General features: G+C 39.1%; 2 protein-coding genes across 2 annotated transcripts; both read left to right on the top strand.

Moving 5' to 3' along the window:
- Positions 1 to 4,224: 4,224 nt before the first annotated feature.
- Positions 4,225 to 10,105, top strand: LOC145479103 (octopamine receptor beta-2R-like). Its single transcript, XM_081457361.1, has 2 exons — positions 4,225 to 4,445; positions 6,813 to 10,105. Exon 2 carries the CDS (start codon positions 6,824 to 6,826, stop codon positions 7,805 to 7,807), a length of 984 nt encoding a protein of 327 aa, XP_081313487.1. The 5' UTR covers positions 4,225 to 4,445; positions 6,813 to 6,823; the 3' UTR covers positions 7,808 to 10,105.
- Positions 10,106 to 23,246, top strand: LOC145479102 (sodium- and chloride-dependent betaine transporter-like). The gene is made up of 15 exons (XM_081457360.1): positions 10,106 to 10,556; positions 13,510 to 13,644; positions 14,428 to 14,578; positions 14,914 to 15,006; positions 15,400 to 15,532; positions 16,092 to 16,226; positions 16,704 to 16,807; positions 17,036 to 17,160; positions 17,336 to 17,448; positions 17,764 to 17,895; positions 18,279 to 18,378; positions 18,727 to 18,827; positions 19,191 to 19,361; positions 20,179 to 20,283; positions 20,933 to 23,246. Exons 1-14 carry the CDS (start codon positions 10,307 to 10,309, stop codon positions 20,269 to 20,271), a joined length of 1,836 nt encoding a protein of 611 aa, XP_081313486.1. The 5' UTR covers positions 10,106 to 10,306; the 3' UTR covers positions 20,272 to 20,283; positions 20,933 to 23,246.
- Positions 23,247 to 23,475: the final 229 nt, after the last annotated feature.

The following is a 23,475-nucleotide window of genomic DNA, read 5'->3' as shown; positions in this document are numbered from 1 at the left end:
GGCCATTTTTGCGATCTGAGGCAACTCGCCCTGATATTGAAATAGAAAACAGCATACATAATATGTAATACCAGTTCGCTCATCATCAATAAAATGGTTAGGTACAAGGGTAGTTTTAAAGATCCGCAAAAATTGACCCTTTTTTAATCAGAAAATAAAACTTAAGACTTAATACGGAATCCATCAGAAGTTCGATTAACGAGTGGACAAAAACCTAGTACCAAGATTATTTACATCGTATTGTAAACTTCTTTACGACTGTTTTCAGAATATCCTCTCAAAAAAAAATCATTTCTAGCAACACCAAACGTCTAAAGCGAATGTTGAACTTCGTATGAAAAACTTGAAAGAACTGGTGAAATGAAACTGATGATGAAATTTTGCCTATGTTTGCGCAAGTTCTCTGAACTTTGAAATTCATTTTCTCTCGTTCCCATGGGAAATTGTTTTCGGTGTTATTTCAGGCGATTATTTATGTATTTACCTTTAAGAAAATGTAAAAATGACTGTAAAATACTTAAAATTATTCTGGTACCAGATTTTTGTCCACTAAAACATGAAATTGCTCGATTTTCTATCGGATTTCGTCTTAATGTTTCGACACACACAAAGCGAATCTCTTTTAAATGATTTTTGTTCTCACATCAATTAGTTCAATAGTTCAATAGGCTGTGTTGGATGTAAATTTTCAAAACGAGTACAACAGACGCAAGACGATATCGATCACTTGTTTTTGGTATCGATTGACTTCAAAAAGATGCATGGACACAAAACATGTTTTTGTTTTTCCTCGTTCGTTTAATTGGTTGGTTGGTTGCTTTTCATTGTCAGACTCAAAACTTAATAAGTTTGTATTTTCATCAGGCTATGCAAATATATAGAGATTATTTACTGGGAGCCTGATGCCGTTATTATTCGCGAGTTAATAATACTGTAGTGCGAATGAGCAAGTTTTCGAGCGGGTTTGATTTCGTTTTAATAAAGAGTACAATTTGTTCATTATATTGAAAGAGTACTACCTCTGTTAAAAGTGTTGTTTTGAGGGAAACTAGCCCAACGGGCGGAGGTACCCCGTGCTGGTATATCTAGCCAACAACAAAGTTCAACCGGGTAAAGTTATTTTAATGTTAGCTTACTGGTCTTTACTAATCTCTCAGTGTTCCTTGCCTTCTTTCTGAGTTTCTTTCTCTTCAATACTTTTCTTCATTCAGTATTACTTCTAGATTTGGCTAACCTCATAAGCCTTCTTCTGAGATTCTCATTATTGCGGATATATGTTTTCGGAGATTTAATCACAGGCGCATATATTGTGTACCGAACAACAACACGTCAGCGCCCAGTTAAATAAAATTCCAGAACTAAAAGTGGATCAAGATATCTAGCGGATACATCAGAATTTTATTTCCGTGCGTTCTTCAGATAATGCATTTCTAGTAATTGAAGGATCAACTAAAAGCACATTCATAACTTTAAATTTCAAGACGGAGCCACGATGTCCCATTATGGACGGAACAAAATGTATCGGTTCCGTTATTAGATCAGGTAGATAATCACGGAACTTCATAAACTGGCATTTTCCCTAAACCCAAATATCATTCGAAGTAGCTGAAGGCAAAAATATACACTTTTGTGCACAAATGCGCGCTGACTGTGCGTCAGTCGAATAGCTACGTACAGAAATATTTCAGTTTTTCGTTGTAATTCGTACTTAAGGTATAATCAATTAACAGTATTTAATGTTTGACATGTTGGTAATCATAGAAGTTTCTAGAAGCTAGGGCACTGAATTACCTTCTTAAGCGAGTCGGCGTCAGTAGAAAATAAAAATGCAAAAAGATATATTTGATTGAACGATATAATCAGGGAAGTTATATCGTATCATTCCCCAGGAAATGATATCGTATCCCTTCCCTGATGGCATGAGATATCCGCGTTAAATGAAACAAATTCTATTTTTGACGTAAATCACAAAATGTTGCGTGGTGTGGTTGATGATCATGATAGTCCAGAACGGTTCAGTTAACACACAACGAACAATCAGCACAATATTTTGACTGGAAAACTTCAAATAATCCACATCACAAGATTATGTACTCCAAATGAGATATTGCGATAAACGTGATGGTCTTGCATTGAAACACATTCAAAGCGAAACTGATTTTGGATAAAAATTTCTGCCATGCAGGAATAAGTACATGATGGAGTAAACTTTGAAGGAAAGCGCACTTGGAAAAACAGCTTCTCGCTGAAGATTTTTAAAATTTAGAATTAACGAAGTCTGAGTTGGAAAGGCAAATTGCGTTTATGTGACGCTTACATCTCGCCGATTACTACTTACACACATGCTGTGATCGAAACAGCCGAAATAGTCCGAATGTGGTTCATTTTTCTCTTTTTCCACCATTTGAGTCAGATGGTCAAGAACAGTAGGTGTTTCAAGAACACTGTTTTACCCCGGAAACTTTCTCTACTTTGTTTTTTAAAATTGCAAGTCCGATGTGATAGAATATATTCTGACGAAACGCAAAGATGCATGTGTATCTTTTATTTTGTTTTTTGACTCTATTTTTTATGTTTATGAAGCAATCGAAAAAAGTCCCTATGTTGATGTCTGCATTCTCTTTAAATTTCATCATCAGCTGATACTAATAACTGAGTGGTAATTGCAAAATATATACTTTCTTCCACTTTCACTCTGAAAGTTTAACAACATCTCTGAAGACTTAGCATGGGCGCTTGGAACTAAGAAATTCCATTTTTCGAATTCATAAGGGGTTTCATCTCTAAAAAGCTGGGTTATAAATCATTTTCTCAAAAAATCAGGTACTTAGTTTGTATAGTATCTGTCTTAGATCAATTTAATTATGAAATATCTAGATTAAATGACAACCGGAATGACAATGTTGCTATTTCAATATTTCAACAAAGCCATGTGGCGTTGCAATAACATGTGCCTCAAAACAGTCAAAAAATTAGCATGCGGGGAGCATATGCGGCATTTCGTTGCAAAAGACGAGCAAAACACACAAACCGTGTGTAGATACTACTTTCTCACCTATAGCTCCTCAAAGATAGAGCAATCCTATGGCTAGTTCTCTAATTAACAAGGCAGTCTTGTGAATGAGATGTCATTACAAAAGCTTTAGCAAGAAAATTAACTTCAGACTCGTTTCCTAAAGACATTTGACAGCATGTAGACTTTCATGTCTTTCATACGCATGGTGCACTCGTGGGTCGATTGTGGTGGTCCATATATAAAAGGCATATGAAACGAGAAGCTGCGTCAAAGCACCTGGTCATTTTGCAGCTGCGTGTACGTCTAATTCAGAAGTTTGCACCCCTTTTTTCTAAAGGTGCAAAATTAAATTTGCTATCGCTCCAACTCTGCGTGAATAAAGGTATCTTTTTATCTTCTTCTAAAAGAAAAACTGTTGTTATCAAGAAAATCTTTTTCCATCACTCAGCTTGATGCTTGAAAAGTGTCTTAATTTGGAACGAGTGTATAGGCTGAACAGTATGCGTGCTACAACTGAAAGAATATCTTATTTGCACGCACAAGAAGGTATCATTCAAACTCGGTAATCTTGATTTTATTACTCAATTAGCATAGGACCCCCAAACTTGACACACGTTGCGTATTTCTACTAAAAAAGCATCATCATCTTAGAAAAAAACGCGGGTTTCCATTTACGAGGGTGAAGTGAAGTAAAACAGAAGGAAACGATTCTTTGAAGTTCTTTAACAATAGTCTATATAAGAAAACGCTTCTATATATAGTGCTACTTACTTAAGACAGATTGTTAACGATCTATAGCGATCCATTTTTATTTTAATTTTGTTTCGAGAGTCTTGCAATTCATAACGACGCTTTCATGTCCAGCTTTGGTACCATCTAATTAGGGTTGCCTTAATATGGTTTCTCACGAAAGCGACACGCGGAGTTTACTAGTTACATCACACCACTAGAATGGACAAGTAGTAATGGTAAAATAGACTGTATAATTTCCAAGTCTCTGCTTGAAATTTATTTCCTCTCTGTTCGATCACTTACGACGAGATTAATTATGTATCAGGTACAAATGTCAATTCAAATTGTGTCAATAATTTGATGGAAGCTCCACAGGCATTCGTCAACAAAATGCACTTAATATTCATGAGGTTACTCTTCTCTTTATAAAACTCAATTAGTTGTGTCAGAAGGAAGACCAGTCGATGAATCTCAAAGAGAGAGCGTGGCGCAAATCAACAACGCGACGACGACGTATTTGAAACACTTGGCAACCACGTTTACACGACCCAGAGGTTTGCCCTTAACAGTCAAACTGTACAAAGTCCGTTTTAGCGCCAAAGTAAAGAGTGAAGCGTCGCTTAAGGCGTAAGTAAATCGTCAAGAAGACGAAAACAAAAAGCACCCAAGTACCGAGAACACATTTCAGCCGTCTAAGGTAAACAAAAAAACTAAAATGTTCTGATGTGATTTTTAAAATTGTGCACCGAATTCGTTTGAGACAAATCCCAAATCACAGCATTCGGTCTGCCCAGCCTAGACCACTATAGTTGATAACCGATAGTTCGACCATAGAGGTTCTGATTAGTTTCATTCCTTTCGCCTTTGTTCGGTTTATTCCAAATATTTAAGGTAAACACATCAGGTTAGAAATCTTTAATCTGACTAGCGAGGTACCCTTTCAAGTAATTGGTTCGTAAAAGCTTATTTCTCATCCTTAATATGTAAGGACACTTTTCCCTTGAAGATTTTAAAGAATTCAATTAGTACATCTTAGCCTCTGTGCTAGCTCTCCGATCCAATCTCGAAGTTACAGAGGAATTTATGCTTAAATCCCTTCGGTCTTTTGACACCGAAGACAAAGCTTAGGTTCAGACAGCGATCTGTGGACAATGAAAGTCGTCGAAAATTTTCGTAAGTCAAACTTTCTATTAAAAGATCGTTTCTGCATTTGTTTTCATCCAAAGAAATCGCGCCGGGCTTTTCAGTGCATATATCAGAGCATGTTATGTCTTGAGGAATTTATCAGAGATTCTTATATTTTACCATTCGATGACACTTCTCAAAATCTATGTCGGAAGTAGAAATCTTTCAGTTCCAGATCACAACATTTTCACGGAAGAAGGTTAAATGTTTTCATGTTTGTTTCGCAGTTCATCGTCAAAAAAATTTCTGGGTCAAATGATTAAGTTAAAGTGCCACTGTGTGTATTTTTATTTTCTTAAGTTAAGCACAAACCGGAATTTTTTTTTTTAATTCTACATGGACAAATCTGATAATTTTACTTTTAATTTCTACAAAGAAAAATTCAAGCAGAAGGGGAGGCTTTCACTCCCTTACGATTTTCTTAAAGAGAATTGCCACCTCGAACTTTCGTGATATGAGAAATTTAATGCCTGCAGAGTTTTCGGATTGGTAAAAGAGTCGTTTAAAGTGGAAAACGCAGTAAGACCTAAGTTTTTCAAGAAATGGTTAACTGAAAAAACGCTAATAAATTCAAGAAAATTCAAGTTCCTTCTACAATAAAAGAACAGATACAAATCTTATAGCGCAGCCTAAAATTAACCTACTGAGCCGTTTAAAGGCACTCCAGGTTGCCTAAAACAGCATTTTAAAGCATTTGAGAGGAAACCTAACTCCAACTGAGAGTTAAGCTCTCGTCATCAATTTTCGTTTACATTGTAATAATTGAGGATTTTATTCACACATTATAATATTTGAACCTCTTTAACTCAAGAAGTGTACTGTTTTCAATCAAATTACAAGAGGAAGATTTCCTAGTTGGGGAAATAAACTTCGATGTTGTGTTTGAAAATCACAAACTGCGCGGTTCCATTTTTTACACTTAGCCACGGTCCACGACTTTTTAACCTAAAAAGATTTTAGTACTGCATCACTGCTTCCGCGTCTCCCACTGATGGAGTCTTCAACGTCGGCTGGTGTTATTTCGCGATATCGGGCAAATGAGGTCAATTGTCCATTTTAGTCTAGTTTCTGTCTCAATCTCCTTTCCTTGCCATGGGGATCTTCTGTTATTTTTTCCCTATTTTTTTTTTTTTTTTTTTTTTTTTTGTTATTTTTACTCATGAACACGTAGACTTGAGCCTCTTTTATTCTTATGACCTTTCTGAAGTAACAAAACCTTTTAAAACTAGTAAAACTGGTGAACTTTTCGCCTTACTTAAACGTAGGTAAAAACCTGAAAGGTATATACCAAATATCTCATTTCGATAAAAGTTAAAATAACAGAAGTGGCAGAGGCATGTTCAACTTTCGTTAATTCAAAGATCTTTAGTCTCTTGCTCCCATGCATATTCTGGTAAGATCCTTTCGCTGACGAAACTCCCACTGAATAACCCATGAAGACAACAACAGCTTGTACATTCGAACTAAACCCCTAAGCGACACTGATTTGGGCGCCGCACCAGCTTACTTTGACCCCTAAAGGATGCACTTTAAAACAGACAGAAAAGTATGGGCTACAGTGGTTTGAATAATGTTAAAGACAATTTCCATGGAATACTCTCTCCTACAAATAGATTCTAAAGGCATGTTCACAAAACTCCAGTTATTTCTTCTAGTGCAACCCTAAAAGATCCCTTAAAATAGTGGCGTTTCGTCCTAAACACCATAAATGAGACCAAAATCCGTGATTTACACACCCATAAGTGAAACGATGACCACCTCTAACCTTTTCATATGGTAGTCCCCCCGGGAGTGTACGTAGAAACATACAGTAGTACCGTATTTTTTTTGCGTCAAAGGTGCGCCCGTCAATAATTTTATTATTTCATTCTCTTTTTAGGAACTTGTGAAATGGCCAATCATTCTAACCCGAGTGCTGCTCGCCTTCCTCCTATGATCGATAGCCCATTTTTCAAGAGGGAGGCAGTTATCGTATCGTGCACATTTTACGTCGTCATTGCATTCTTGGCAGTATTCGGGAACGGACTAGTTGTGGCATCGTTTAGCCGACACTCGAGATTGCGCACGATAACAAATTATTTTGTGGTCAGCCTTGCTGTGGCAGATATCTTGGTGGGCGTCATCTCCATCCCGATTTGGATCTCAATGTTACTCTACTCATCTGGAGGCGACACGTTACAGCAAGTTTATTACGTTCTCGACCTCTTTGCAGGCACCTGTTCAATTCTGCATCTGGTCACGATCAGCCTAGAACGCTTCTTTGCTGTGGTCTACCCAATTCGGCATCGAAACACATCCGCTAAAGTTTACTATGCATCTCTTGTATTTGTGTGGGTTATTCCAGCGGCAGCTTGTGGATCTGCGCTGAAGCTTAGGGTAGAAAACCGGCAAGCAAACATGCTGTTACTTTTCGTAGTGTTTTTCGTTATCCCCCTGCTGGTTATTCTGTTTACCTACGCGAGGATATGGCATGCGGCCAGCCATCGAATACAGCCAAGTCAAGATACCTCACGAACGATGAAGCGTGACATGCGCATTGCTGTAACAATCGCGCTTGTGATTGGGTTCTTCGTGATTGCCTGGCTACCTTTCTTCATTGTTCAGTTACTCTTGGTGTTCTGCAATAAATGCCAGCCTGGAATTTTCAGCATGGAGCTTCTGTTGTTTCTCAAGTTCATGCATTACAGCAACTCAGCGGTCAATCCCATCGTCTACGCTGTTAAAATCCCAGAATTTCGTCGAGCTTTCAAGCAGCTTGTCTCGTTATGCCTATGCTGTTGCACCAGTCAGAGCAGTCGGTCTGTCACCGAAATCGTATCAGGTACTGACATGCGCGGCATTTCAAACTCTCGTGAAAGAGTTTTGTCGCAGTGAAGATTGTCGTCGTCATACTTCGAGAACCAACGTGACATGATGGCAGCCAAAAAGAAATATTTTAATTAAAAAGAAAAAAGAAATGCGACAAAGCAATGAATACCAAGGTTCTCTTAAAACTTTTCTTTGCTGTTGAAGCCGAAAATTAATTTAATTTATTCATTTCACAAAGTGTTGAAAGGAGCAAGAGAAAATGAGAGGACTCATTTATGAGAGGAACCGATTTATGAATGAGATCACGAGACACCAAGCTTAAACCCTTTTTTACGGAGTATGAAAATTATTGTGATATTTGACTGTAAATAAACTTGTAGTTATAGTAGATAATATTCCAGAGACCTGGCGAATGGGCTTATAGGTCAACACATTTTCAAGGTACTGGCAAAACTTGACAATTTCTAGCTTGTAAATATATTGTCCATCCTAGCCCGACGCCGGGCTATCATTCCTGTATGTGACAGGTGATTTACAGGCCGAGGCCACTAATTTTAGTATACTGTAATAGAGTGAATTTACAGGGTATTTCTTGATGAGCAAAAACTGCTAGTAAGGCCCCATCCACACAAAGCCGGTGGAATTTGAAAACGGAGGTTTCGCTCTGAAAACGCATCAAACGTTTTCCGCAACAAATGACTGGTCATTTTGGATTTGTGTTTGAGGAAAACTCGGTCAGGGAAATCACGTAGCTATCGTGACAACATCGTTTTCGAAAAGCTCCGTTTTCGTGACGGCTAAGTATGGACGCCGGGAAAGCCAAACCGTAGAAATAAAGCTGCGTTTTAAAATTTTTCCTGCGTAGTGTGGACGCTGTTTAAATAGGAGGGTTCTGAAAGGCACATAAGGTACCAACGGCCGAATAGCTAGTTCGACTTAATATAAGAAGTTCTTTTTAAGTAGATTATACTATCCAAAACGCTCATCGGTTTGAGAACGTGTGCATTTGAAACTCCGCTCCAGATTACGGACACTGGAGAGGGGTGAAGATCATCGTATGAGGAGGTGGACCACTATATTGATGGGGGATTGTACAAATACCAAAAATACATGGAGCAGACGCTTCAGATTACAAAAACTATATATTTAGAGCGGAATGGTTACGGAGGAAAGCCGAACAACAAGCAACAACGCTCACCCACCCCCACCTCCACCCCCATCAATAATCTAGTGATCCACCCCTAAGTATGGAAAACGAAAATAGAGGCTTTCGTAACGCTAACGTTATTTACCGGGCATACCGGCATAACACGTTTGTTTTCTTTGAGGATAAGGAAAACACTGCGAAGACAGTACAGTGTGGACCGGAAGGTTTTGAAGCGTTTTCAGGAGGAAACTGCATCATTGGAAAAGAATCATTTAGAAAACGCTTTGGTGTTGACGGGTTCTTAGACTCTCAGGACAATCTCGCACGTTCGACCTTACTGTGAAAGCTGGGTTCGCTTCCGGAGGAAAGTGACGGGAAGGGAAACCTCTGCACTGAGTACTCTCCGGATTGGTTGTCAAGCACCCTCACAGAATAGTTCCTCATTTTGGTTCAATAAATGTTCCATGTGTTTTTTAGAGATTTGAGCAATTTTATAGCTCACGAGTAGGTTTTCTCGTTTGAGGTTTCGCGTAGGCATCGACTGGAGTTCAGAGCAACGTCCGTGAAAGCCCGGCCAAGCGGTGAAGAAGTCAAAGTTTCGATTTAACTGCATATCAAACTGTATTAATGGTGCAAGGTTATGCAAGCACCCTTGTCGCATAAGATTTGCTTATATTGTTCCCAAAAGAGTTTTGCCAAACTCATGTCTTCAGCCTGGATCTTCACGTTTACAAAAGCAAAAAAAACAATGCGTGGGCAGTCTTTGCTGGGCACTCACGGTCCATGACAGGCTGATGTTGGCGCCTTGCCGGCGCTTTGCATACCAAGGTCAATTCTAAAATAGTAAATTCATTTCTGCGGAGCCTATTGAATCACCTTGCCGAACGCATGCCCAGACCATGAAGGCTTTATTTCGAGTATTATACGCTTCAATACATAAATTGATTCCTTCTTAGTCTTTGGTATTTGCATTTAGCATGTGATTAACCGACAATGTTTGTACATATCCCAAGCCTTGTAAAAACAATGCATAGAATGCGTTTCAGCTGGACCGAATTTCTTCCAACTTGAAACGTCAAATTCTCTATTTTGCACAGCTTTGAAGCGAATTTTTCGCGCCCGTTTCGAGTGTCTCAAGTGTTTTGTCCCGAGTAAACACTTATTATTCGTTGTTTTGAGTAATGAAGAGGTTTGATTGACAGTTCACTCGGGTAGATGTCCACAATTTGCATACGTACTGCCTCATTTGTGTGACTTTCCGTAATGCGAGATTCAACTCGTGATCAAAATACACACTTATTCAAGAGGTAGTAGGGGGTTAGTAACGAATCTAACTTCTCAGATTTGCGAGGTGCTTTTCACATCTGGAAAAACAGCCATCGAGGTCACGAAAGGATCGATCTTCAATCGCTTCTAGAATGAATGAGAAAGACATCAATAATGGCGTCGTTATAGACGGCGAGAAAGCAAACGGAGACTACGGAAGACCAGAAGACAGCCGCGCTGCCCTTGTTGAGCCGATGACGATAGAAGAGAATGGTGTCGCTATTGAGGATGATCGGGAGAAGTGGGGAAAGAAACTGGACTTCATGCTTTCGTGCATCGGGTACGCAGTTGGTCTTGGCAATGTTTGGAGGTTTCCATACTTGTGTTATGAAAACGGCGGAGGTACGTAAAACGAGTGGCTAACTGCGTTGTTAGCTGCAATCCGAGCAATTGGACTTGTGGGTGACTCGGGTCGGTCATTTCACTTATTAATAAATGCGCCGGTAGATTACATAATTCTTAAATGTGGCGGCGAAATCCATCAAAATGCGGTCACAATACGAGTATTTTCATCTGAAAGTTCTTTGTTCTTAAACCTTCTGGCTCAATGCGTAATATACTTTTGAGCTGCACTTACTTGTTACCCTTATGGTTTTGTACGTGACAGAATGCAAAATGCACTCGGGAAGTAGTTTGAGTAACAGGAAGAAAATCGTCAAGTAATTGACAATTTTTAGCGATCAGTCATTGAAAACACAACGGCATCCTGCCACGCTTCATGGCCCCGACAGATTCAGTAGGGCGTCGTTGAAAATGCGTAACTTTAAACAAACGGTCCCGTTGTTGTGATTCTATCGTTCAAGCAAACGTTCACGACAGGGAAAAGCGCTATCGCCCATTTTGGTTCCATCGCTTCGCTTAGCAACTGTTGTGGTCAGCAGAAAGATGTTCACAGGGTTATCAGCACAAATTAGAATAGAAGTGTGATCCAAGAAAAAAAGCGATTGAATGTGGCTGTAAATATAACGAACAGCGGCGAATCACGACACGCTTCGGCGATAAAAAATACGCCCAGGACAAAACATTGCGGAGCCTGTAAAACAGATTAAAAAGACAATAGCATCCCTCAATCTCCGAGACTGAATTCGTGATAACTTTGCGACTCCAGCAGTTACAACGTAATGTTTCTTTTCTGTTTATTTCGACGGAATCAATTCTGGAAATTATTTTCTCATTTTGCCGTATCCCTCAACGTTCCTGCCATAAAAAGAAAGTGTCACGCGATCAGATACATTTCTCAGGGTAAAGGTGTATACGGTACACGTTCTTATCACTCATTGGCAGCAAATAACAGATCCACCTCGTTACATGTAAGATTGAAATGTCCACTCAAGAGATAAGATTTTCGGATTTTCGGACAAAAGATTTTCGGATTAACACGGCTTTAATATAAATACGGTCAAAACCGTGAGAGCGGATGTAGTAATTTAGATCCTTGCTCACAGCTGTATGAACTAAACTGAAATGCTGGCTGTAGACCTGGTATAGAGCAGGTTCCAATTGATTCGGATGACTTGCAGACGTCTTGTCGGTGGAGTGAGAGGCAAGCCTTGAGCGTGTAGTCGGTGCGGCACCAGCAAGCTCGGCTGGAGGACTAGGCGGGACAAAGACCGACTGTTTAGGCACCATTGTTTTTATCACTCGGCTCCTTTACACCCCTCCTGCCTCCTCCCCAATAGAACCAAGAGACCAATAATTGATTTTGCTTCGACAAATGATTTTGGTGGCATAGGGCAGCCAGTATCAGGCCTGACTGGCGGGCCTTGAGAAAAACATAGTTGAATTGATCGTTGCAGAGGAAACAGTTTTTCTTTTTTTCTGTTTTGTTTTCAGGAATTCTTCCGGCTGGTCCTTCTCAGTTGGGTAAAAAAGATCCCAATGAGTACGATTTTGATTAGTTGTTTTGAAAACGACCCTAATGAATACGATTTTAATTACATGTACATGTAGTTGTTTTGAACAAGCTCTATTTCAGAGACCGAAGCCTGGAAAGAATGGACGTAACGTCTGACAGTAACTCCAGGGAGTAACCATCTGAGGTCGCCGCTCGCTAATTGTCCGACAAATCAAACTGTTGTGACTGACGAAAGCGAAGTTATGAGAAGCATTTGAAACTTGACGCAAATGATTGAGAGCGATTTTGGCACGTATCGTGATAACGACACGGATATACGATAATGAATTACCTTACAACAACATAACAAACCAAAAATGCGATTGTGAAGAGTTGTAAGCATAAACTAAATTTCAGTAGCGTTTTATTGCTACGTTAAACAAATCAAGTAAATTAATACAAATTCGTATACTATGGACTATATCAAGATGATAAACTTTCCGGAAGGAATCGGATTTTGTGTAACTTCTGTTGCATCACTCAAGAAACTATATCGCAGAATAACAGTTTCTAATGTATGTCGTGCCTGTATTTGTTGTTTCCATTGTTTTTTTCCTTTTTTTGTTTTTATTAAAAATCTTTTCGGCGTCTCAGGTCTCTACCTTCGGAGGCTTTTTCGGCGGGGCTTGCAAACCATGAAATTTTATTTCCTCTTTCGGAATGTGACTCTTGGGTTTCAAATGTCAAACGTCAATGTGTAGCTGCGCGCACATTGGATATATGAATGAATTAAATTTAGCAAAACATTAAAAGATAAGAAATTAGCGAGAAAGTTTAACACAATGTTTCGATGTCGCCAGGACATCATTTTCAAGCGACAAAATAATAATTGAAACTGTCTTAGACCCCGTCCACAATACCCCGGAGAAATTTGAAAACGCACCTTTATTCCTACGGTTAGGCCTACCTACCGTCCACACTAATCGGTCACGAAAACTTTTCGAAAACGCTATTCAAACCGAGGGAGTTTGAAAATGATGGCCTTCCGTTTCATCGGGGACGGAAAGCATTTTGAAAACGGAGCTTTTCGAAAATGATGACGCCACGATAATCATGTGATTTCTCTTCCCGAGTTTTCCTCAAATATAAATCCAAAATGACCGGTGATTGCTGCGTTTTCAGATTTCTGTGCCGTAGTGTGGACGGAAAAATGTCATACGCTTTCAGAGTGAAAACGCCGTTTTTCTCCGGACGGGGAGAACGGGGACGGGGCCTTACGACACAGTTTGAGGTGATAAAGCATAATACGTAACGTATTTAGCGTAACAAATGTCTAAACAAATAGTTTTTCGAAAGGACTGTGGAAATGTTGAATCAATCCGTCGTTAATAGCAATTTGCTAATTATATTTTGTTTGGTTACGAGTTTGAGGTTACTAATCAGATCGGTTTACTTTTACAGCAACGTTCTTGATACCCTATTTTGTGATGCTTGCAATCAACGGGATCCCTCTGTTCTACATGGAACTTGCCATTGGTCAATATCTTAGTCTTGGAACCGTGGGAGCCTGGACGGCCATCTGTCCCTTGGCAAGAGGTAAGCTGCGGCACTAATGTGTACCTACTTCTAAGACCTATTCTTCCAGCCCCAAACGCCGCAAACATTTTTGATCACCTTGCCAGTTTCCTTAAATGCATTGTACATTGCACTGTACTTTGATAAAGTTTAAAAAAATCTGCTCTTATTTGATTTAGGTCTTGCCCCAATCAGGCTGTGTTCTCTATACAATCCTAGAGACGTTAACAAACGAACGTTCAGTTATTGGTGAATTAGTTATGATCATCTTATGACAGAACTTTGCAAAAGTTGTAGCTGGCAACATGCTAATCATTTTTCAAAGATGCAAAGGTCGTTTTGAGAAGATATTCACCAGCGGCTGAAGTTCTCCACAAAGTAATTATGTACAGCTCCTTTGTTACATGTATGTAATGAGAGGGGTAACCATGTGACTCAAAGATTCCAAACTGACGGTGGGAGGATTCGTAGCCAGGTTTTCGTTGAAACAAAGACTTTTTTAAATTTGTTTTCAAACAACATTCTGTTTAGAATTTCCATTTCTGTCACGTTATGGCAATAGACAGATTCGGCTAACACCCAATTCACAATTCCAATTCGTTTGGGAGGTTATAATTGTTCTCTTTGTATACTGATACTCCCATACAATCAGTTGTGTGTAACAAGTTGCAAAATTGCAATCTCCCGAATGAATCATCAAGTAATCAAAATTTGGTGGCAACATGGGTGTGTAAACACGTCAGCCGAATCAGTCTATTTGCTGCATGAGAGGAGGGTAATTCTTTATTCTTTGTGTCATCTCAGGAATTGGATTTGGTATGATCATAGTTTCTCTACTGGTGTCCATTTATTACAATATGATTATCGCCTGGTGTCTTCTGTACATGTTTGAGTCCTTCAGAAAAGATGTGCCATGGAAAACATGTGACAATGACTGGAACACTAAACTTTGCGCGTAAGTACTGTCCTATCATTCAATCATTCGAGGGCCCCGAGAACATAGGTTTGGCGAGATGCGGGATGAGAGTAAAAAATTAATGAAGGCAGGATGCGGGATGACAGGACTTTTAATGGCGGGATGCGAGCATCCCCGACTTTTTCGTATGGGAGCCCCCCCCCCCCCCCCCCAGATATGATCACTGTCTGTCTGTTTGTCCGTTAGTCTGTTTGTCTGTCTCTCTGCCTACCTGCTTGCCTCCCTGTCCGCCTGCCTCTCTGTTAGTCTGTCTGACTGTGTGTCTAAACACCACGTCTGTATATTTTTCATCGTGCTTTTACTTTCTTTTGTAGACAAATACGAGTCAATGCATCGTCACTTGATTGTGCCGCATTGGGCTATGCCGCCGATTGCAAGAGTACCAGCCCTTCGGAAGAGTTTTTTAAGTAAGTAATATTACTAATCTGCTCACTGTCTTTCTGTGTTTCTGTTTCGCGCTCCGTTCACTTTCTTGTTACAGTGTGGGTTATCTGTTTTGTTTTCTTCTTTCACTTTGCTGTCTTCGCATAGCCTCTGTACTCTAGAATATGCAAGACTTCATACGATTCTATTTCTTTAAAATTCCCAAGTGGTTTTTGGTTGTTATACATGTATGTGCTCCTTTTTTTCTAGTCATGTCATTCTCAGCAACTCTTTCTGCTTTTCCTTGCTTTTCCTTACTGTATTAATCAATAATCCAGCTTTATTGGTAGCTTTGATATATTTCTGGCGAGTTAATGACTTCGACAGTGACTGCTTTTTACAACTCAATGATTGTATTCTATCTGCCTCTCTTCCAGTCGTCACATACTTCAAATATCTGAAAGTATATCTGACATGGGCGATGTCAGCTGGCAAATTGTCCTTAGTTTGATTCTCGCTTGGATTATAGTGTACCTGTGCCTCATAAAAGGAGTGGCTTCTTCGGGAAAAGTAAGTGTAACACCTACAGCTCTAGCCTGCGAACAGGCTCGCGGTGAGGATGGAAAAAAAAAATTGGCGAGCGAACCTAGCCGTTGAGCGCGAAACTGAAGAATTCGAAGAGCTAAGCGATCAGGGCGGGGCGCTCGGAGGAGCCTCCCTCGCTTCGTTCACGCTCGCCAGGAGCCCGTTTGCAGGCTATTACAGCTCAGACACTTTTTCCAAGCATTTGTTTGTCTCTGTGTTTTCGCCAGTACATCCCGTTTCAGTCTCTTTCGGCTCTTACCATCGAGTCTGTTGTCTTAGCTGACTACTTTTAGATGTCTTATTCGCTTTTCTATGTAACAGAATAGGCCATTTCCGAATTGGCTTTTGCCTGTGTCAAAACAAGTCTTCATGCGAAACCATTCATTCACGTGAAAATGTTTCCGCCTAGAAGTTTATTTTCGCATGAAAGATTTTGCACGAGAACTCGTTCTGAAACAGAGGCACAAGGTAACTGGGAAATGGCCCGCTATTACCAAATTATCATAACCGCATGAATTTACAGATGCGCTACTTTGTTTTTCAGGTTGTGTACTTCACTGCTACCTTTCCGTACGTCGTTCTGTTTATTCTAATGATCCGTGGCGCCACTCTGGACGGTTCATTAGAAGGAGTGATATTTTACCTTAAACCAGATGTCCAAAAACTAAAGGATCCCCAGGTACAATCAACGTTTATAGGACTCTTTTTCAAAGCTCTTTACATGAACGTTCCTCTGTCGCAGAGCAACTGAAACCTTGATCTCCGCCAGGGATTCAGTTACAACTTCCTAGGGCGTGAAATCCACCAAAAAACTCGATCAGACGACACGTCTCATCAGACGATACATCTCATCAAAGAAGATTAAATCTTACTAAGGAACTCACGGAAAAACAACCGAATTTAGTGCACAAAGCTATCAAGATTTTTGAGAGTTTTTCTTTAAGAGGTTTGGCTTCTACGCGTGTTGCCGTTTTGACGTTATAAGATATACTTGGTTGTAAAATGTTTAATAATGACCGTCTTTTTCGGTGTCGGGTGCATAAATGTTTCCCTATTCAATATTGGAAACTGGTTAAATTCATTCATGTCTCAGTCTTAAATTTTGTTGGCCTGGCTTTTAATTTTCTATTCAATTCTAACGTGCGTTTGATTTTAGGTCTGGGTTCGCGCTGCGTCGCAGATCTTTTACTCCCTTGGAGTTGGTTTTGGATCATTGATCACCTTCGGAAGTTATAACAAGTTCAACAACAATTGCCAAAGGTAGGACAGGACGGGTTAGGCACCTGTTCTCGATAGAGCATCGTCATTTCCAAGACCTTCATCTTGCTGTACAATGATAGAGTATTGACTGTAAGGTAGGCCCAGAAACGCAAACACCGTTCATGGCTTAATTGTTTGATTACCAGGCATCTTGTAGCCTTATTACACGTGCAACCCCACTATACTTTAGAGAAGACAGATCTGCAATTTACTTTCTTTCATCAACAGAGACGCCATCATAGTGAGCTGCATAAACTGTGGTACAAGTTTCTTCGCGGGATTTGTTGTATTCAGTGTTTTAGGATTTATGGCCAAGACACTTAACGTTAACGTCGGAGAGGTGGTTACATCAGGTGAGCTCCCTAATTTGACAACTGCAGTGTTAGTAATTTTCAAGGCAGAATACTCCCATAGATATTAAACCAAAAAAAGAAGAATAATCTCTACTATTTTTACTTTTACAAAGTATTTTATCGTCTTCCCTTAATTTAATAACTGGCTGAACCATTCTTTTCTAATTTGTATTAGGTCCTGGCCTTGCCTTCGTGGGTTACCCAGAAGCCATTGCACAAATGCCTATCAGCACCTTGTGGGCTATCTTGTTCTTTTTTATGCTCCTGACTCTTGGTTTGGACAGCCAGGTAAAAGCGATCACTATAAATGTATATTATGATCATAATGAAGATGAAGATTTGTTGACAAAGATTGATTGATTGATTGATTGATTGATTGATTGATTGAGTAAGTGAGTGAGTGACTGACTGACTGACTGACTGCTTGCTTGCTTGCTTGCTCGACTGATTGGTTAATTGTTTGATTGATTGATTGATTGATTGATTGATCGACTGTCTGACCGACTGACTGACTAACTGACTGTCTAATTGATTGATTGATTGATTAATCAATTAATAGTTGTTTTAATTAATTATGCACATAATTTTTTTGTCTATTTATAGTTCGCTATGGTGGAGTGTGTCGTTACAGGTCTTTCAGATGAATACCCCAAATACCTACGAAAATACAAGCCGTTTTTTCTTATCCTTATCTGCATTTTATTGTTTCTCCTCGCTATCCCCATGTGTTCTCAGGTAGGAATAGATCAGCATTTACGCTAACCAATCGTAGCTTAAAGGTTTAAGTATAAGCTGCTTACACCTGGGATTTCTATTAGGACCCAGAGAGTGTTTATTCCAGTGAATGCGAATTAACGCAGAAAGGGCAGCCGTGTGGACGAGATCTCGTCACACAATTTCCCTGTCTTTCCCTGTAAAACTCCAACACCATCTCTCTCTTTCTGATTTTCGAGAGAAATAAACAAAACAGACTGGAAGGAAACCATCTCGTAAAATTGCTGCACATTAAGCTGGTGACTAGTGAATGTCTATTGTATAAATACACATGATGTCGTTCTCAACATTGCGGACTTCTACTGCTTGGCGTTCTATGTTTTATGTTTGTTTCTTTGTACTAGGGTGGCATGTACGTCTTCAACCTATTCGACATTCAGTCAGGAGGTATCTCGCTTCTTTTCATTGGATTTTGTGAAGCAGCGGTCATTGGCTGGGGAGTTGGTGAGTTCATGTATCTGATTACGCCGGATAACTGATCAGTACAACACAGTTCCTTTCGAGTTTCGACATTTTTTTATTTTTAGGTTGGTATATAAAGACAACGTCCCTTGTGGTGATTGCTTTTATGTTGTTATTTTTTCATTTTCGTCAGCTGTCTGTTTGTCAGTGTATTCAAACAGCTAACTTGAGGATAAAACACGTAACACAACAGCATCGTAACGCAACGTTCACTTAAATGAATGAATCGCTTTTGCATTCATGTTGTGTTTATTTGTATCTGCATTTACAGCCACTCGCACCTGGTAAATATTCGTACACTGTAATCTTTTTGTACATTTGTCGTTTCAGGCACACAGACACTTGGTGACATGATCGAAAAGATGATCGGCAAGCGCCCAAATATCTTTTTCCTTATTTGTTGGAAATACATTTCCCCAATCGCTACTCTAGTAAGGAAGATTTGTTGGCAGGATCAATCGGTTGACTGACTGACTGACTGAATGAATGACTGACTGACTGACTGACTGACTGACTGACTGACGGACGGACTGACGGACTGACTGACTGACTGACGGACGGACTGACGGACTGACGGACTGACTGACTGATGAGCTAAATGACTGACCGACTGACTGACTGACTGTCTCACTGACTGACTGACTGACTGACTGACTGACTGACTGACGGACTGACGGACTGACTGACTTTCTGATGACCTAAACCTGACATGTCACTAAAGTTCTTTTATTTCTCACATAATTCTCGTGGTCGTAGGAGCGGAAACATTTCCAATCATCTGTTCCTCCTTTTAGATCATCATCCTGGCGAGCTTGGTGCAGTGGTCCGGTATATCCTACAACGACGTGCCATATCCTGGTTGGGCCGAATTCTTTGGATGGGTGCTTGCAATTGCATCTATGATAATGGTTCCGACATTTGCATTAATCCAGTTCTACCACTCCAAAGGAACCACTTTGATTGAAGTAAGTATTTGCTACAGTACGCTTTTTGTCAGTAAACGATACGAACGCTTGGTTTGTTTCTAATACATACAACTCATAGTTGTAAATATCTTTAAGGAGGAAGGATAGAATACGATATAAATGTATTCATTTCTGGTCTTGAGTTGCTCCAGGTAAAGATAATGTAAAATCTATGAGTGGTGAAATTCAAGCTCGTTAACAAAACGTATATGGACCAGAATTGTTTCAATCTTCCACAACCAGGTTGTACATGTAGTTACATGCTTGTCCTTCTATAGGTAGTCTCCGGGAATGTAAAACCGGGGAGGAGGACCCAATAAGTCGCTTTGGCATGTTCAATTCAAACACTTTTGGTACTTTTGGAAGAAATTCATCGTGTTCCATTGAAAATTCGAGAACCCGATTGTTTCCCCCCGTTGTTGTCTATTTGCTGACAAAATTCCTTTGGATTTTTGGCTTGTGAGAGCTTTAAAATTACATAAGTATACAACTGCAGGTTTTAGACTGCAATCTACCAATGAATAGTAATAATATTTAATAATATTGAGAGCAAAAGCACTCTACAAAATATCTGTACAACTGAAGTAAAAACTGTTCTTCTAAAATGTTGTTTAGAAAAACTACCTGTTCCTCATAAATTAAAGTACCATATAAATTAAAATACAACTTACTCCAGACTAAAAGCACAATATACCTTTCCTGCATTCCAGTTCAGTGCGTACGAACGAGCTCGGGGTAGAGATTTTCATACATTTACTGTATCTTGGGGCAAAAAATAGGGCAGATTCTCTAATTGTTTCTTATTGTTCCTTTGCAGAGGCTGAGGTCTCTACTGACTCCTGATGCAAATGCTTTCAACGCGGTCGAGGAGAGGGAAGGAATTTCTCGCAAGAAGTTGGTCATAAAATAAACCAACTATCAGGTATAATTTTTGTCGCTTTATATCAGGTTTGCGCTTGATGCCTCCTACCCAATGTTTTTATTATTATTATTATTAGTAGTAGTAGTAGTAGTAGTAGTAGTAGTAGTAGTAGTAGTAGTAGTAGTAGTAGTAGTAGTAGTAGTAGTAGTAGTAGTAGTAGTATTGTTATTTTTTTTATTATTATTATTATTTTCTATTTTTTTCATTTTCTCATTTTACTTTAAGTTCCGATATCAACGACTCTTCTTGCTAGTCGCATGTAACATCTGCCCTATCGCAAGCGTTGGGAGGTTTTTTAACACATTCCGCAGTCGAGGATCTCTTCTTTTTAACAGCAAGATTGAGTGTTACATATGTTGGCCTATCCATCCTCGTAGTATAAATTATATTTTGAATGAAAATTTGCCGATGGAATAAAGGTTTTAAAGGGCTTTACTTGTTGGAAAGGACTTTTGTTTCATCCGAGCAGAGTAATAAATTTCTCTTAGAATCATGGTCATCTTAAACAAATTCGGTAATAACATCTGTCATTTCCATTTCCACCACCTTCGTTCTATATTTGTTCTGTTTTGAGTGTGCTTTTATTTTTTTCGTTGTTTGTTGATTTAATGGCTTGCCGTACTAATACTGTTTTCCATTTATTTTTCAGTGTGCATTTCTTGGATTTTATGCCCTTCAGTGTAATATAAAGCGAGAGGGCTGACTCTCAGTAAATGGCCAATTTTAGCTCCGGAGCTGAGCTGAGCTGCGGAACACGGAACTGTAAACTAAACTAGCTTAAACTGTTAAACTGCTATTACTTTGGCGTTATTGTTTTCTGTTTGTCTCCAGTGAGACAGTTATCTCCCGATATTCTGTCAACACTATGTTTTAAGCGTTTAATATTTTTATGACGATTCTGACCTGAAACGATAAGTTTCTTGTGACCTGATCTGTTCTCCAGATATCAGATTATTTCAAATGTAAGGAGTTTTGAAACATAATTACGAAAAGTTGACGATTTCAAGAGTAATCGATCAGCTTTGAATGAGGTTAAGAGTATAAGTGAGAATAATTATGTTTCCATTATTTGATGATAAAGTTCGTGTTTAGCCAACCAAGGTTGAACCAAACTGAAGAGTTGATAAAGAACTGAGATGAAAATTGATAGCTTCGTCATCATAATTATCACAGACATCATGATTATAGACATCATATTTCACATTATTATTATAAACGTTCATGTAGTACAATAGTTATTTTTTGTTCATCAAAGCTATAACAAATTTTTCAAATGCGAAATGGTTTTTAGCAGGTTCGATTCATTAGCACTGCAAAGGCAATGTACGCATTATTTCTTAGTAATAGAATAGAGTCATTTACCCACCATGCAATGGGGCAGGTGCCCTTAATCGCGTTCTTTAAGTTCTCTTCCTCAAGCATCTCAACGAAAAACCCATCTGTAATGCTTTTGAACTTACTTTTATCCCATATTAGTGGCCCCTCAGCTGTATTGGAAATCCGCGGGTCTGATTTGTTCTCTCCTCGTTTTCTAGTTAACAATTGATTGATAACTAAATGAGGTCCTCAAATCTTGTTATAATTATGATTAACAGGTAGGAACTTCGCATCGAGTAGTCAGATCTACCTGGAGCCGAGTCCATTTCAGGAAGTAATATATTAGGTTTTCAAAACGCAAGATTTTGTGATTTTTCTACCAAGTGTTTACACGTTTACGTCTTGGAGCTGCACTTGGACACGAAGTCATTTTTATCGTTTTTCTAGTGTGAAATTTTGATTGTAAGACATTTTTTCGGGTTTTTTTATTATTGTACAGAAAGCTTAATTAAGTCCCTGTAAAAGGTCGCACCTGAGAGGGGTTCAAATGTCCATTTTTAAAGCGAAACGGGTATGAAATTTGTTGTTTAATGTGGTTTTAATTAATCGCAAGATAAAGCTACATGGTCTTCTAGCCCACAGTTTAGGATCTAGCTTTTCCTTTAGAGGTTTAGTTTTTCTCAGTTTTTATCGATGTATCTGAAATGCCTTTTCTTTGCCTTTTCCAAAAACACCTGTTGTTACCGAACGCAAGTTTTATCCATTTTGGACTTTTCTCGATTTTGAAAAGCTAGGGAGTAATACGAACTGTTACTTTCACGAAACTCCCATGCAAAGGAACGTTAATTTAACACTCTTAAACCCGACGGACACATTATGACAGTCGATAATGATTGCGGAAATGAATAATTGCAAAACTTTCATTTATGCTTCATTTATAGTGGTTTCGAGCGATGTTAAAATGTATTTCTCAATACTAAATGTCAAGGAGTCTTGTAGCTCACAGCAATGGCTGAATTATGCCCGAAAACTGTTTAAACGTAGAGTCGAGATATTTTGCTTTTTTCAGTAGATTGACTGATGTCTTGTGGTACGGTATGCCCTGAGATGTACAGTACTTACCAAACATTAGGCGACGTAGGAGCCGTCCAAAACTTACGCTGAATTTTGTTCAAACCACTTTAAGTATGTGTTAGTGAAGCGAAACGATAAAGAGCAATGTTAGGTGGGCACTGTGTTTATACTAAATGAAATAAAAAATGCCGAAAAAATAACGTCGTCTTGTGGTCTGTACATCGGATAAGAAAGGTCTCATAAGTACAATCAAGAGCAGTTTTTTAAAGAAACATAAAAACCACAGAATAACCGTTCTTTTGAAATTTTCTATTTAGTCACATAAAACTGTGAATCAAAAGGCCAGGATGGACCAACCATAGCGCACAAAATCTTTAGCAGATGTTGTATCATTTTGGAAATTTTTAAGGTGAGAGTATTGAACTCTTCTCATCTCCCCAATCCAGGTCTGGACCACGGGCCTGAGCCTGGGCGTGGGACTGGGCCTGGGCTCCCTGCATCCATCCAGAATTTATGGCCAAAGTGATACACATTTCAAGGAATACCTCAACTTTTAATGACAGAAATTTCGAGATAACTGTTTTATTTATTTCTTTGTTCGGGACAGAAATTTCTCTGTTCTTCTCAACGGTTCGAGATATCATGGCCTACGAAACTTACTTTGCTTTACTTTTTTCCCGAAAGGACTTTTTTACTGGAACACACACATTACATTCTTTATAATCAGGTTAGCAAAAAGGCGCCAAAATCGTCAAATCCGCCAACATGTTAATACCGTGTCTTATGAGACAATTTGCGCAA

Source organism: Orbicella franksi, chromosome 2 (genome assembly GCF_964199315.1).
Source record: "Orbicella franksi chromosome 2, jaOrbFran1.1, whole genome shotgun sequence".
NCBI classification, from domain to species: Eukaryota; Metazoa; Cnidaria; class Anthozoa; order Scleractinia; family Merulinidae; genus Orbicella; species Orbicella franksi.
This window is presented reverse-complemented; position numbering and strand designations above follow the sequence as displayed.